The 14515-nt window shown below is 42.4% G+C and overlaps 2 protein-coding genes across 2 annotated transcripts in view; both read left to right on the forward strand.

Moving 5' to 3' along the window:
• LOC148131808 (uncharacterized) overlaps positions 1 to 9750 on the forward strand; it is a 35490-nt gene extending 25740 nt beyond the window's left edge. Inside the window, exons 2-5 of the mRNA XM_087953576.1 lie at positions 4819 to 4948; positions 7009 to 8948; positions 9033 to 9085; positions 9575 to 9750. Coding sequence (XP_087809702.1) covers positions 7487 to 8948; positions 9033 to 9085; positions 9575 to 9673 — 1614 coding nt within the window. The 5' untranslated portion in view covers positions 4819 to 4948; positions 7009 to 7486 and the 3' untranslated portion in view covers positions 9674 to 9750. The remainder of the gene's footprint in view (positions 1 to 4818; positions 4949 to 7008; positions 8949 to 9032; positions 9086 to 9574) is intronic.
• LOC113429654 (uncharacterized) overlaps positions 1 to 14515 on the forward strand; it is a 219888-nt gene that overhangs the window by 176170 nt on the left and 29203 nt on the right. The gene's annotated exons all lie outside the window — the stretch shown is intronic.

Below are 14515 nucleotides of genomic sequence, written 5' to 3' on the forward strand. Positions count from 1 at the left end.
GGAAGTGTGGACTTCCTTTTGCCCTCCCCTCAATCCGGCGTGGAGTGGGTCTGCGGTGGATGAGACAAGGGGAGGCGCAGCCCCACAGCCCATGAGGACTTGAGGGTAGATTGGGGAGTCCTCGGAGGCCTTCACACACACACACACACACACATGATGGGAGTGTCCCTCCCCCAATCACGTGGGGTCACTACCCCCCCTGCCCCCCCCTGAAACTTCTGCCTTTGGCTTCCTTCCTGGCAAAGGGGCTGCTGGAGGCCGGTTGCACCCCCAGCGCTGTGGGGTTTTCTGACCCCCGCAAATAGTAGGTCGGTTTTTGGTTCAAGAAGGGCAGTTGTTGATCTGAACTGGGGTGGGGAGTAAGAGGGAGCCCTCCCTCCCTGTCTTGTCTCCAAAGTTCCAGAAGGCAGGAGGAGAAAGAAGGCAAGGAAACTGACCAAGGACAGATTCATTTTCTGACCATAAGAGTTTGGGGACCTGAACTGACATCTAGCCCACCCCTCCCTGCCCACAGAGGAAAGTCTACTTGAGGATGGTGAAGAGAGCAAAGAAAGGGGAGGGTCCCCGCAGGGCCTGCCTTGACCTCCCGCCCTTGAGCTGCAGCCCCCAAAGACTGAAGGGTTGCCCCTCAGAGTTTCACTGTCCGCGCTGAACTCTCCTTCCTCCTTCGGGTGAAGTCACAAAAGACTCTGCCCGGAGACTGTTGACGCTGCAGCAGCGAGAATTCCCATTGGTGCGTCAGTTCGTTCTGGCCCCGCCCAGATCAAAAGTCCGACAAAAAACCCTCCACCCATTCCTCCTTTCACACACACACACACGTACGTGTGTTCATTAAATATGAAGATTGTGCAGTAGGAAGAGCTGGCACACTAGATGATAAGGGAGGAGGGGCAGCCCCGCAGCCAGTGAGAAGTTGGGGCTCACCCACAGACATCCCCCCCCATCCAAAGGGAAGCTCCGGAAAACCCTCAGCTAAACCAGGGAGAGCCCCCACTTCCCTTCAGGGGAAAAAAAGATGCGTCAGGAACATCCTGAAAGACGCGTCAGGAACATCCTGAGGTAAATCTCAAACAGCCCAGAGAAGAAAAAGGCGGGAAAAAGGGAAACGCCCCCTTTCCACCCTCAGCAACCAATCAGAACACAGAACCCCTCAGGCGGGAGCCCGCCCCTCACTCAGCCACAACAGGGAGTTTGGAGCCTTTGTGCGGTTTCTTTCTCCACCCATTAAATGGGATATTTTTCACATATAAAGCGTTCAGAAGAAAAAGACCCAAAATGACTTTGCTTTTGTCCATTAGATTCAATTATCAGGCTGAAATGGTTTTTTTTAAAAAAAATCTTGCACTATCTCCCCCCCCCTTTTTTTCTCTTGTACTTCAGACTTTCTTTTCCACTCTTTCTCCTTCCCTTAATTTCCTATTTCTATTTTTCTTTGTGTTTTGTATAATAAACAAATAGATTTAAGATATCGAGACTCTGGAAAAAGTGCAGAGAAGAGGAACAAAGATGGAGGCTAAAAGATATTTTTAAAAAACAGTTGCTGAAAGGAAAAGAAAGATAAGGGGAGATATCGTGGCATCTTCCAATATCTCACATATCCACAAAGAAGACTTCTCTCTTCTCTCCTCTCAGTAAATATAGAAGGGGACCTAATGAAAGAGGCGGAGGTGGAGTTGCACTTTATCGGTGAGAAATAATCAAACCGCTCCAGAGATGGCACAGAAGAAAGACGAAATCCTCCTTCGAGGCATTTGGGTTCATATAAAAGGGGGTAAGAAGCACAGACGCCAAAGCCTTTGTCTGACAGGGAGCCACGCAAAGGGGCCTTTCCTCCTACTCCCAAGCCCATCATCCCCGCCCTCTCCCCCCTCCCATGCGCTCCTCTTTCCCGCCCTTTCTACCATCCTGGCCCTTTGTCCTAAATTCACTAGGGGGCGCACTCCGCCAAGTGAAGGGAACTCCAGGCGCTTCTCCATTGGACCACTGGAGGGCGAACGTCACGGCTGCCTTCCCAGAGGCGGCTGCAAAGGAAGTGACATCACTGAGCCTTGCCGCTCTAGGACGCCGCACTCGCTCTCCTCAACTCTTAGGGCGGTACAGTGCGTGGAGAGTCTGCGGGGGGGACATCCAGACGTGCCCCTGTGATCCCCAGCCGCTCTCTCTATGTGGAGGAGCGGGAAGGGTGGGCTGGCGGAGGCTCAGCAGGAGAGGAGAACCTTACATTTCTCACTGTTGATTTCGTTTTGTTAGATGGGGCCCAATCTGTCGATCCTTCTGTATCTCGAGCTTATCTTCTGGAGTGTTGGTATTTCCTGTCAATTTGGTCTTGTCTGCAAATTTGATGAATTCCTCTTTATTTTTATAATAAAAGTTTTATTTAAGTTTTCACAAACATACAAATACAAATAAAATATCTTTTTTTGAAAACAGTGTGACCCCGGGTTATCACTTCTCCATACAGACATAAACTCAATACATATTTATCTTATACATTCTAATCCATATCATAACTATTTTTGCATTTTTTTCAATAGCTTTTCCCTTTCTTTACTTCCTATAGCCTTATTTTAAATTATCTCATTCCTTTCTTAATTCAATTACATATCTTTTTCTAATTTTTAAAATCTAATCAATGTTTTTATACTTTTGTCTGTCCTGTTTACAATTTCATATTATCTTTTCTCATAACACAAATTTTCCCCTGTAATTACTAGACTGGAGTGTAACACCTTTGTATCTTTTTTCAAATCTTGTTTAAACATTTAAGTTACACCTTTACAGTTATAACATTCATTTTCTAACCTCTGTTTTATAACACATACCTATTTTCAATTGAATTCTGCTTGGTACATTCCCTTAAAAATACACACTAATCTTGGGGGAAATTCTTAAAAGAAAAAAATTATATATGTATATATATCTGTGTATATATGTATAACAATAGCAAATGGAATAATTATTCAAGTACAGCTCTGCCATTAATATTAATAACAATCTTTTACATTTCTATTTCTTTTAACAAACATTACCTAGTAATATCAGTTGCCTTTCACTTTAATCATCTATATTTCATATTTTACTTATTACTGTCTTTAAATAAAAACCAAACAATAGTTATTAATAGTAGTCAATAAAGTTATTTTTCTTATTCAAGTTCATCTTGTCAACTGATAAAGATCTTCCATGTTTCTTTTCAGTTTTTTTTAAACTTTCTTTTTAAATCATTGAGAGTCTTATTCTCTTTACAAACAAATATTCCACTACACACCAATAGAAATTTTTTCTATCACTTTAATAATCTAACATATTTTCTAACCCTTTTCTATTTCTAATATAACAATTCTATCCCATGCACCCTTGCAGAATCCTCTCCTTGTTAAATTTTAACCATTGTCTGTCTTTTAAATAGGTTGATACCTTTAATTCTTGTACGCTTTTTCTGTACCTCTACATCTTGTTTCTGTCCTTTGTAGCTTCTTTTCCTTTCCCTCTTCCCTCTCTTCTTCCCCCTCCCCTTTTTATTCCCTTTTCTATCTGATTCTCCCTTCTGTGACCCTCCATTCTGCTTCCTGATATTATGATTACTTTTCAGATTACTGTTTTTTTTGGTTGTTGCTTCAGTGCTTCAAGTTTTTAACTCCCTTTCCCCCCTTTCCCTTTTTTACCCCACTTAAAATTGCTTGGTCATTAAAGATGGCTTCTTCGTTGTCCCACCCTTCTTGTTCTGCCTGCGTTTCTTGTTGTTTTTCATAGTTCAAGATCTCCATTTCTAACAATTGAAATATGAAGCCAAAAGATCCTCTTCCCTCTTGTGCTTCTTCTTTTTGTTCTTTAAGTCTCATTTTTAACTCTTCAAGGAGTGATGCCATTTTAAAAAAATTTAAAGAACCCCCAATTGCTTTTATTTTGTTTCATTAGGATTCTCCATCCAAAGTTCCAGGAATCATCCAATAATACAAAACAGTTTCTTACTTCTTTTCTCACTTTCTCTTTCCAGGAGCTTTGTTATCTTGTAACAAAGTTTCAGCTACAATGTATCTTTTGCAAGCCTTGTTAAAATTCCACTATCGATTTTTTTTTAAGTTCCAGGTGGCCTCCTCCATTTTCCAGATTCCACCCTTTTTCCCTTTTTCCCTCCGCTGCTTTCTTTCTTTTCTTAAAATTATCCAAGAATCTTTATCCCTTTGACACTTTATTTTCAGCTAGAAATAGCCTATTAATGTCAAAGTGGATTACTATCAATTTTTTATTCAAATCTCTTTTTCTTAACGTTCCAAGTCAATTAAACCTGTCAATGTGAAAGGAAAAAAAGCCAATTCAATTTCTTTCACTTTCTCTTTTGCCGCTTAAAATCTTTTTTAGGAATAGTTAGTCTTTAAAGTTCAGGTTCCAGGTACCTTAAATAGATGTTCTCCATTCAACCCGGTCAGTCAAGCTTTCTCCTTTAAACTTCCTCCTGCACAATCTTGTCTGGTCGGGTTCTTCTTTGAGGTGGCCATTTCTGACCACCGCTGCAAACGCCTTTGGGAAAGGGAGTAATGGCTAGCCAAGGAGAGATGTGGCTCTATTCAACCCGGCTGACGGCTCCCCCTTCTTCACCACCTCTACGGGGTGGTTTCAGCCCCAAATCCGGCCGGCTTGGGGCGCTACAGCGGCGAGCACAGATCAAAACTGCGCACGATCGTGATTTTGGTCCGTTGCTGAAGAAGCCCAAACCGGAAGTTGATGAATTCCTCTTCTATCCTCTTGTCTAAATCAATGATGAAGATGAACAGATCTTGCGAATCCTCCTCTTCTGTTCTTTTTTTCCGTGTCCAGGAGGGTTTGGTGTCCTTCGAAGAGGTAGCTGTGTATTTCTCTAAGGAGGAATGGTCTCAGCTAGATCCTGACCAGAAAGCGCTGCATTCAGAAGTCATGCTTGAAAACTATAGGAACGTGGTCTCTCTGGGTAAGAGTTTTCTAGTCCCCAATCAGAGTTCAAGAAGAGAGATTATAGTTAGTTTTTTTATTTAAAAAACACTAATCGGATATTGTCTCCTGGGAAGTAGAAGGAAAGGTTCTGGCCTTGTCATGCTCCAAGGAAGGAAAGAGTCAATGTCTTTCTGTGCCATTTCTTATCTGTATTTTTCCATTTCTATTTGAACTTATCTATGGAGGCTGAAAAGAACAAGGTGTGCTTTTATGTGTTCTTTGGAGGTCGTGTGAGAGGAGTGTGTTGTCATTTGTCCTCTGGAACCTCCCCAAATTGTGTGAGAACAGAACTTTCACACTCAGCCCATGGAAGAGCATTCTCCCAATCCAATTCAAGATAAAGACCTCAAGCAGTGTGACTCAGAGCATCCTAGGGTACAGGTAATCCCCGAGTTAGGACAGTTCACTTAGCAAACGTTCCAAATTACAACCAGTCCTCCCCCAAGTATTGAGACCCACTCCCAAAATTTATGAGTGTTGCAGCACCATGATCATCATTCACACTTACGAATGACAGTAGAGGCGCTACAATATTCACCCTACCTATTCCCCCGCCCCATCTTGCAGGGACTTACCATATTTTTCAGACTATAAGGTGCACTTTTCCCCTCCCAAAAAGTGGGTGGGAATAACTGTGCGTCTTATAAAGCGAATACGGGCCTGTTTTTGGCCTCCCTAATCCTCAGCGCGTTCCGTTACTGCCCTCCTTGGTGTCCAGAAGCACTATGCAGGGCAAAAACAGGCCTACTTTTGGTCTCCAGAGGCCTCTGTGGGTCCCATTTTTGCCCTCTGCGACATCAGGAAGGCTGAGAATAGGACATGCAGAGGGTTTGGGAGGCCAAATATGGGCCCGTTTTTGGCATGGAGAGTGCTTCTGGATGCCAGGGAGGGCATAAATGAGACACGTGGAGACCAAACACTTTTATTTTCTTGTTTTCTACCTTGAGACGATGTGGCAAGCCCTCGGTTCCTTTGCCTACTTCAGTGCATTTGCAGAAAAAAGAGTAGTGAGAGATACACAAGATCAGTAGTGGGAAATCTAGCACTATTGATCTCACGTGATCTCGCGCTACAGTGCTTTAGGCCTCTGTTGATTGCTAACCAAGGCCTGCAGCAGATCCAGGGCAAAAGAGAGGGAAAGCCTCTTTGTTTTCAAAGACCTAGATGTCATGTAGCCCTCAGTTCTTTAAAGAACACAGGCCTAAAATACTGCAGTGCCCCAATAAATCTTAAGTTTTCTCTAAATTCCCCCGTGGATGTTTCCGCTGATTATTATGAAATTCAATGGTGAAAAAATAAGGTTCTACATTTAGGCAAAAAAAAAAAAAAAGCACAGGTACAGTATATGTGGTACCTTGCTCAATAGTAATAACTGTAAGAGGGATGTTGGAGTCCTAGTGGAAAGCCATTTAAATATAAGGTAGCCGTGTACAGCAGCTGCTAAAAAATTCAACACATTTTTATGCTGCATAAACAGAGGGATAGAATCAAGATCACGTGAAGTGTTAATACCTCTTGATAATGTCTTGGTGAGGCCACACTTGGAATACTGCATCCAGTTTTGTTTGCCACGATTGTAAAACAGATGTTGAGACTCTAGAAAGAGTGCAGAGAAGAGCAACAAAGATGATTAGGGGACTAGAGACGAAAACATATAAAGAATGGTTGCTGGAATTGGGTATGTCTAGTTTAATGAAAAGAAGGACTAGGGGAGACATGATAGCAGTTTTCCATTATCTCAGGGGCTGCCACAAAGAAGAGGGAATTAAGCTATTCTATTCCTTAACTCAGAACTAATTCTGAGTGAGATTTGCATATATTTAGATAATTGTAAAGGAAGAGATGTTTTCCAGATATTTTCAAAGCGTTCATGGCTCATGAATATAGAAATCATGTCTGTATCACACCACTGTAGGCATGCAAATATACAACCTAATGGGATTTTGGAGAAATTCAGAAGGAAATTCACTTGACTTTCTACACTTTGATCTTTTTCTCTAACCTCGTTGTCATTTTCATTTCCCTTTTGCTTTGAAGGTAATAATGGGCAGGAGAATCAAAATTCCTGTGAACTGTTCCAAGTGATCAGTGCTAAAGATGGAAGGGAGAAGTTTGGAATTCGAATGGAATTCGAAAGCCATGAGAGAAACCAGTCAAAGAATTGGACTCAGGAAAGCTCATCTTCCACTGATACTCCGATGCAAGACTTTCTTGCCCAAGAAGAGAAAATAAGGAAAAAATATACTGGAAAAAGTGTGAAGCTATTCAAAGGTAAAGTACAAGTAAATGAAAACTATTTAACCCAAAACAAAGGAGAAGATGCTATAAGAAGACACAATGGACAAAATTACAATGGGACATTCATTCTTTCTCTTGGGAATAACTTCCTTACAGCTCAAAAAGAGATTGACACAAAAGAGAAGCCTTATAAATGTTTGGAATGCGGAAAATATTTTAGGACAAGCAGGAAACTTACTTCCCATGAAAGGATCCACACTGGGGAGAAACCATTTAAATGCATGGAGTGTGGAAAGACCTTGCTCGAAGAAGTAATCTTATTTCCCATAAGATGATCCACACAGGGGAGAAGCCATATAAATGCAAGGAGTGTGGAAAGATGTTTACTCAGAGCAGAGACCTAAAAATACACAAAAGGATCCACTCAGAAGAGAAACCATATAAATGCATGGAGTGTGGAAAGACCTTTGCTCACAGCAGTGGCCTTAGAAGGCACAAAACTCACCACACAGGGGAGAAGCCGTATAAATGCATGGAGTGTGGAAAGACCTTTACTCAAAGAAGTAGTCTTATTTCCCATAAGATGATACACACAGGGGAGAAGCCGTATAAATGCATGGAGTGTGGAAAGACCTTTACTCGAAGAGGTCATCTTATTTCCCATAAGATGATCCATACAGGGGAGAAGCCGTATAAATGCATGGAGTGTGGAAAGACCTTTACTCAAAGAAGTACTCTTATTACCCATAAGATGATCCATACAGGGGAGAAGCCGTATAAATGCAAGGAGTGTGGAAAGACCTTTGCTAATAACAGTAAACTAAGAAGACACCAAATGATCCACTCAGAAGAGAAACCATATAAATGCATGAAGTGTGGAAAGACCTTTACTAGAAGAAGTAGTCTTATTTCCCATAAGATGATACACACAGGGGAGAAGCCGTATAAATGCATGGAGTGTGGAAAGACCTTTACTCGAAGAGGTCATCTTATTACCCATAAGATGATCCATACAGGGGAGAAGCCGTATAAATGCATGGAGTGTGGAAAGACCTTTACTCAAAGAAGTAATCTTATTACCCATAAGATGATCCATACAGGGGAGAAGCCGTATAAATGCAAGGAGTGTGGAAAGACCTTTGCTAATAACAGTAAACTAAGAACACACCAAATGATCCACTCAGAAGAGAAACCATATAAATGCATGAAGTGTGGAAAGACCTTTACTAGAAGAAGTAGTCTTATTTCCCATAAGATGATACACACAGGGGAGAAGCCGTATAAATGCATGGAGTGTGGAAAGACCTTTACTCTAAGAGGTTATCTTATTACCCATAAGATGATCCATACAGGGGAGAAGCCGTATAAATGCATGGAGTGTGGAAAGACCTTTATTCAAAAAAGTCATCTTATTTCCCATGAGAAGATCCATACAGAGGAGAAGCCATATAAATGCATGGAGTGTGGAAAGACCTTTACTCAAAGAAGTAATCTTATTACCCATAAGATGATACACACAGGGGAGAAGCCGTATAAATGCATGGAGTGTGGAAAGACCTTTACTCAAAGAAGGAGTCTTATTACCCATAAGGTGATCCACACAGGGGAGAAGCCGTATAAATGCATGGAGTGTGGAAAGACCTTTACTCAAAGAAGGAGTCTTATTACCCATAAGGTGATCCACACAGGGGAGAAGCCGTATAAATGCAAGGAGTGTGGAAAGACCTTTGCTTATAACAGTAACCTAAGAAGACACCAAATGATCCACTCAGAAGAGAAACCATATAAATGCAAGGAGTGTTGAAAGACCTTTACTCGAAGAGGTCATCTTATTTCCCATAAAATGATCCACACAGGGGAGAAGCCGTATAAATGCATGGAGTGTGAAAAGACATTTACTCAGAGCAGTACCCTTAAAAGGCACAAAAAGCTCCATACAGGAGAGAAGCCATTTAAATGCACAGAATATGGAAGGTCCTTTGCTCATAGATATAAACTTATTTCTCATAAGATGATCCAGACCAAAGAAGCCATATAAATGTATGGGATTTGGAAAGACCTTTGCTCATAGATGAAATGTTATTTCCCATTAGAAATTAGGTAAAGGAATATTATTGTGATGTAGGAATTAAATACAAAGGGGGTTGACAATTAGAAACATGTTGATATAATTAACATAAAAAGTATAAATAAGCTAATACATGAAATGAGTTGCAATTATTTTGTTACACTATCGTTGTTACTAGTATATATGTTAATATTTGTTTTTTCTTTTGCTTTTTCATAAATGATATGCCCTGACAGTATACTGTATTCAAAATATTTATGAATAAAATAATATACTTAAATAAAATAAAATAAATACATGGAATGTGGAAAGAGTTTTGTTCAGAATAGTCATCTTCCTTCTCATAAAAGGATCCATGCTCGGGTGAAACTATATAGCAATAGCAATTCCACTTAGACTTATATACCACTCCACATTGCTTTCCCATACTCTCTGAGCAGTTTACAAAGTCATCTTATTGTCCCCAGCAATCTGAAAAAAAGTATATGGATTCTTAGATGGTTTGAGATGGTGGCCAGATAACAGATTAACAGAATTGGGAGGGATCCTGGAGGTCATCTAGTTGAACCCCTGTCGGAGTTTTCCGAGGAAAGGAGCGGGAAGTGGGGGAGAAACGGCCCAAACTACTCCGGGATCGCAGTTCGGGACTGCTTTGCGAGAAAAAGGGGGTTCCTCCTGACCCACAGAAGGAAAGAAATTTGGGGTTGGAGGGGCGGGAGTCCTGAAGGAGCCGCTTCGTCCAGACTTTCCGAGCAAGAGAGGCGCGGGTTTCAAGGAGGGGAATCGCCTTTTTCTCCCCAGAAGCGAAGCGGCACCTCTCCCTGGTTTAGCGGAAGGTTTTCTGGGGCTTCTCTCCCGTTTGGGGGGGGGTCTATGGGTAACCCTGACTTGCCCTCTCTATCTCTCTCTTCCCCCCCTTGTCATCCAGGGCAGCAGCTCTTCCTTCAGCAGGATCTACCCATGAAATGAACACGTATATGTGCCTGTCAGTGCGTGTGTCAGAGGAAGAATGTGTGTCGAGGAGGGAGGAAGGATTTTTCTTGGACTTTTGAGCTGGGAGGGGCCGGAACGAGCTGAAGCACCAATGGGAATTCTCCCTGCTGTAGCGTCATCAGTCTCCGGGCGGATCCTTTGTGACTTTACCTGAAGTGGGAGGAAGGGCATTCTGGGACAAAGAAGACTGGGCTACAGACTTTGGCCTTGAGCCGCAGGGACTGCATGGACATTGGTCTCCTAACCATCGCAGGCTCGCTCAAATGTCACAATGTTTACATGCGTGGAACCGGGAAAGGTTGGGTGACATGTGATTAATGACACTGCCATAAGCGGCGACTCCTCTAGTGTGACCATCTTTTGCGAATTTTCGCTCTCAGAGAGGTTCGCCCCTCTGATAATTTATGATAAAGTGTGCACGGAATGTGCACGGAGGGGGTGGACTAGATGTCCATTTAGGTTGTCAAACTGCGGGGGGGGGGAGGCTGGTCCTTCTCAGAAAGGAGCCTCCAGGCTCTTTCTAGCTAACTCGGGGGAGGGGGAGGGTCCGTGAAAGGGGGGAGTGGAGGGATGGGCTGACTAAGTCGGAGAAGGGAGAGGGGAGGGAGGGGCTACTCCAGGAGGAGGGCCTTGTGCAGGAATGGCAAACCTTGTAAGTGCCCCCCCAAAACCCCCCTTATTTCTCACAAAGGCCAAACGGGGCCATTTAATCTGAAGAAGGAGGTTTTGGGAGGAATTCCAGCCCCTCTTTCCCTACTTGGCTTCTCCCTGGTGGCTCCGGATTCCTTTCACGGCACAATTCGGGAACGATGGGAGGGTAGAGCCTCTGAAGGGCCCCCCTATCCTCCCTCCTTCCTTCCTCCCTCCTCGGATTTCACCTCCCTTCCTTTAATCCTGTATATTATGGTTCTTTCCCGGGCTGTCCTTCTCTTCTCTCTCTCTCCCTCCCTCTCCCTCCCCCTCGGATTTCGGAATTGGGAGGGCCTAGAAAAGCAGAAGGACCAATGGGAATCCTCCCTTCTGCAGCGTCATCGGTGTCCTGGCAGAATCTCCCTGGACTTCACCCACACGAGACGGTAGTTCAGCGCAGAGAGAGAGAAGCGGAGAAAGTGGGAGGTGGGATGTTTTCAGTCACGTGGGGGCCGCAGGTGAAGGGGGGGTTCAGGTCAGCCCTGGAGGGGAGTGTGGGATTCCTTTCGCCCTCCTCCTCCCCCCCAATCCGACGTGGAGTGGGGGCGGCGGTTCCTTTCTTCTCCTTTCTTCCTTGTTTCTCCTTCCTCTTCCTTCCTTCCTTCCTTCCTTCCTTCCTTCCTTCCTTCCTTCCTTCCTTCCTTCCTTCCTTCCTTCCTTCCTTCCTTCCTTCCTTCCTTCCTTCCTTCCTCCCTCCCTCCCTCCCTCCCTCCCTCTCTCCCTCCTTTGTTGAATTCCCTGGGAGGAAAATCTCTCATAGCCTCGCTCTGAATTGAAGGAATATAAACTATGAGGTAACAAAAAAAAAAGGAAAATAAAACTGCCCCCCCCCCTCCACCGCTTGCAAGGTGAACTGGAGCAGCCTCCGATTCCTGCAGAACCACCAAGTGGCCCTGTTTTTGGGGGGAGCAGAGAAAATTGTTTCCTCCAATTCCCATCGGGAGATTGTGTTTTTCCAGGCTGAGGGGAGGGCAAAAAATTCAGCCCCCCCCCCCCCACTTTGGGAAAATGTCCCATAGGGAGAGAAGCCCCAGGATCGTCCCAAAAGCCACGGGCCTCACTCAATGGGGGGGGGGCATATCCGTGGAGACCAGGAAGCTCTTGGGGGGGGGGAGAGTTTCAATCTGGATCCCTGCTGGGGGGGGCACTGGAACCCTACAGCGGCCAGAGACCCTCCTTAAGATACTCAGACTATTAAAAAAAATCAGATTTCCCTCTGAGGGGGTGCTTTTGGGAACCTAAACAGACATCTAGTCCACCCCTCCAGCCACCCAGAGGAAAGTCCGGCTGAGAACTGTAAAGAGCGCAAAGAAAGTGGAGGCTCCTTTCCGGGCCTGCCATGAATCCCCCCACCCCTCCTTCAGCTCCGGAGACTGAATGGATCCCCTCCCACTTTCTCCCCTTCCTTCTCTAGGCAGAATTCTCTCCTCCTTCAGGTGAAGTCACAGAGGACCCTGCCCGGAGACTGATGATGCTTAAGCTGGGAAGATTCCCATTGGTGCGTCTGTTTGTTCTGCCCTCCCCCACTCAAAACTCCCAGAAAAAAGGCTCCATCGACCCCAATTCAGCACCAATAGATCCCTCCTTTTTGACTTTATAATATTCTAGGCTAGAGACTTCCTTTTAGTCATTTTTTTAAAATATCTTTTTCCCTTTTTAATTAATTTTTATTATATTTTGTTTGGAAAAGGAGGGGGGAAAGTGAAAGCAAAAGAAACTTTGTAACACTGCCAACTAGAGGCTTGGAAATATTCTATTTCTTTTTCTTGACCAGACAAAGCTGAGAAAGAACTGAGACTTCTTTTCAAGGACATTGCTATTTGACAAGATAGAGGGAAGAGCATGGGAGAGTATTATTGCAGGTGCTCTTCTGGGTTTCTATCAACAGCTGGAGTCTGGTGTTGAAGCTTATAGGGGGGAAAAGGTGATAAGACTCTGGAGAAGAGAGTTATAAATTTTAACAAAAGCCTTGGATAATCAAACAAGGTGCAGTGTGCTCTTTTTATTTTTTCTAAGCTGCGCCACCCCTCCTCATCAGTTTACTTTTCGTAATAGCTATTTAGATTTTTGGCCTTTTGGAACTTGGTTTTGTCTTTCTTTTTGTCTTTTGAAGTTAAATTTTTACGTTTGCATTTTATTTTAAAGGAAAAGCTTTAGTATTAATGATTTCGTTCCTTTTCTTTTTAAGGGAGTAGTCTCTTTTCTTTTTTTCTCTCTCCCTCCCTTGTATTTTTTTCTATTTACCTTCCATGTTGGTTTTTTATTTTTTATTTTTGTGGCTTTTTTTCCCTCTTGTGCATCCTTTTATACCTGAGACTTCTTAATTGGATTAAGGTGTTGAAGAACCTGAAGAATTTTTCTTTTCTCTTTTTTAGTTTTCTACTTTTTGCTTTCCACCTTTTTTAGGATTTAACAATTTTTTCTTTTTTGTGTGTGTTTATGGTCTTTTCTTCCATTTTTGAGTTTTTACTGCTATCTAGCCAATCGATTGGATTAAGGTATACAAGAACCTGATTATTATTATTATTATTATTATTATTATTATTATTATTATTATTATTATTATGATTATTATTATTAGGATTATTATTATTATTATTATTATTATTATTATTATTATTATTATTATTATTATTATTATTATTATTACTACTATTTGGCTTCTTTTTTCCTACTATTTTTATTTGGAATTGCAATTGGTTATTTCACAGGTGCATTTAGAAGTTTAGAAGAACCTGAAGATTCTGAATTGTCCGAAATAAGTAGGAAACTAACCACCCCTGGTTCCTACTTCTTTCTCTTCACCATCTGGAGGACAACGTTCAATACAGACAATGTTACAGCAAGAAAAAGAACAGAAAAAAGTGACCCTGCAGATGATTATGCAAGGAATTCAAAATATTCAAATAAGAACAGAGAATATTGAAAAGAGAACAGAGAATATTGAAAAGAGAATAGAGAACATTGAACAAAGAACAGGGAAAACTGATGAAAAGGTGGAGAACATTCAACAAATGATGATGAAGTATGATGAGAGATTCCAAAAAATTGAAGAAGATAAACAAAGAGATAAGAAGATTGGAGATATTGATAGCAGATTAACTGTGGTTGAACAAGATAAAAGTGGGATGCTGAGATGGGAGATGGACAGATCAGAATTTTATCTCAGATTCCAAAACATAGAGGAAGAAAAGGGACAAAACCTAGCTGAGATAATGATAGAAATTTTGGCTGAAGCTTTGGAAATAACTAAAGAGAAGATGATGGATGGAATAGATGAGGTTTATCGAGTCTTCACAAGATTTGCAATGAGAAATAGCTTACCAAGAGAAGTTCACATCAGATTTACAAAGAAAGCCATTAAAACGCAAATATTGCAAGTGGCAAGAGAGAAAACATTGAAATATAAAGACAAGGAGATTGTGGTTTTGAAACAAGTACCCAGAAGAGTGAGAGAGATGAGAAGAGAATACCGATTTCTGACCAAAATGCTACTTAAAAAAGAGGTAAATTATAGATGGCTGATTCCAGAAGGTTTAATGTTCACATGGCAAG

The sequence above is a fragment of the Notechis scutatus genome, chromosome 2 (genome assembly GCF_049901735.1).
Source record: "Notechis scutatus isolate UNSWTSFEM ecotype Mainland chromosome 2, rNotScu1.2, whole genome shotgun sequence".
Lineage (NCBI taxonomy): Eukaryota > Metazoa > Chordata > Lepidosauria > Squamata > Elapidae > Notechis > Notechis scutatus.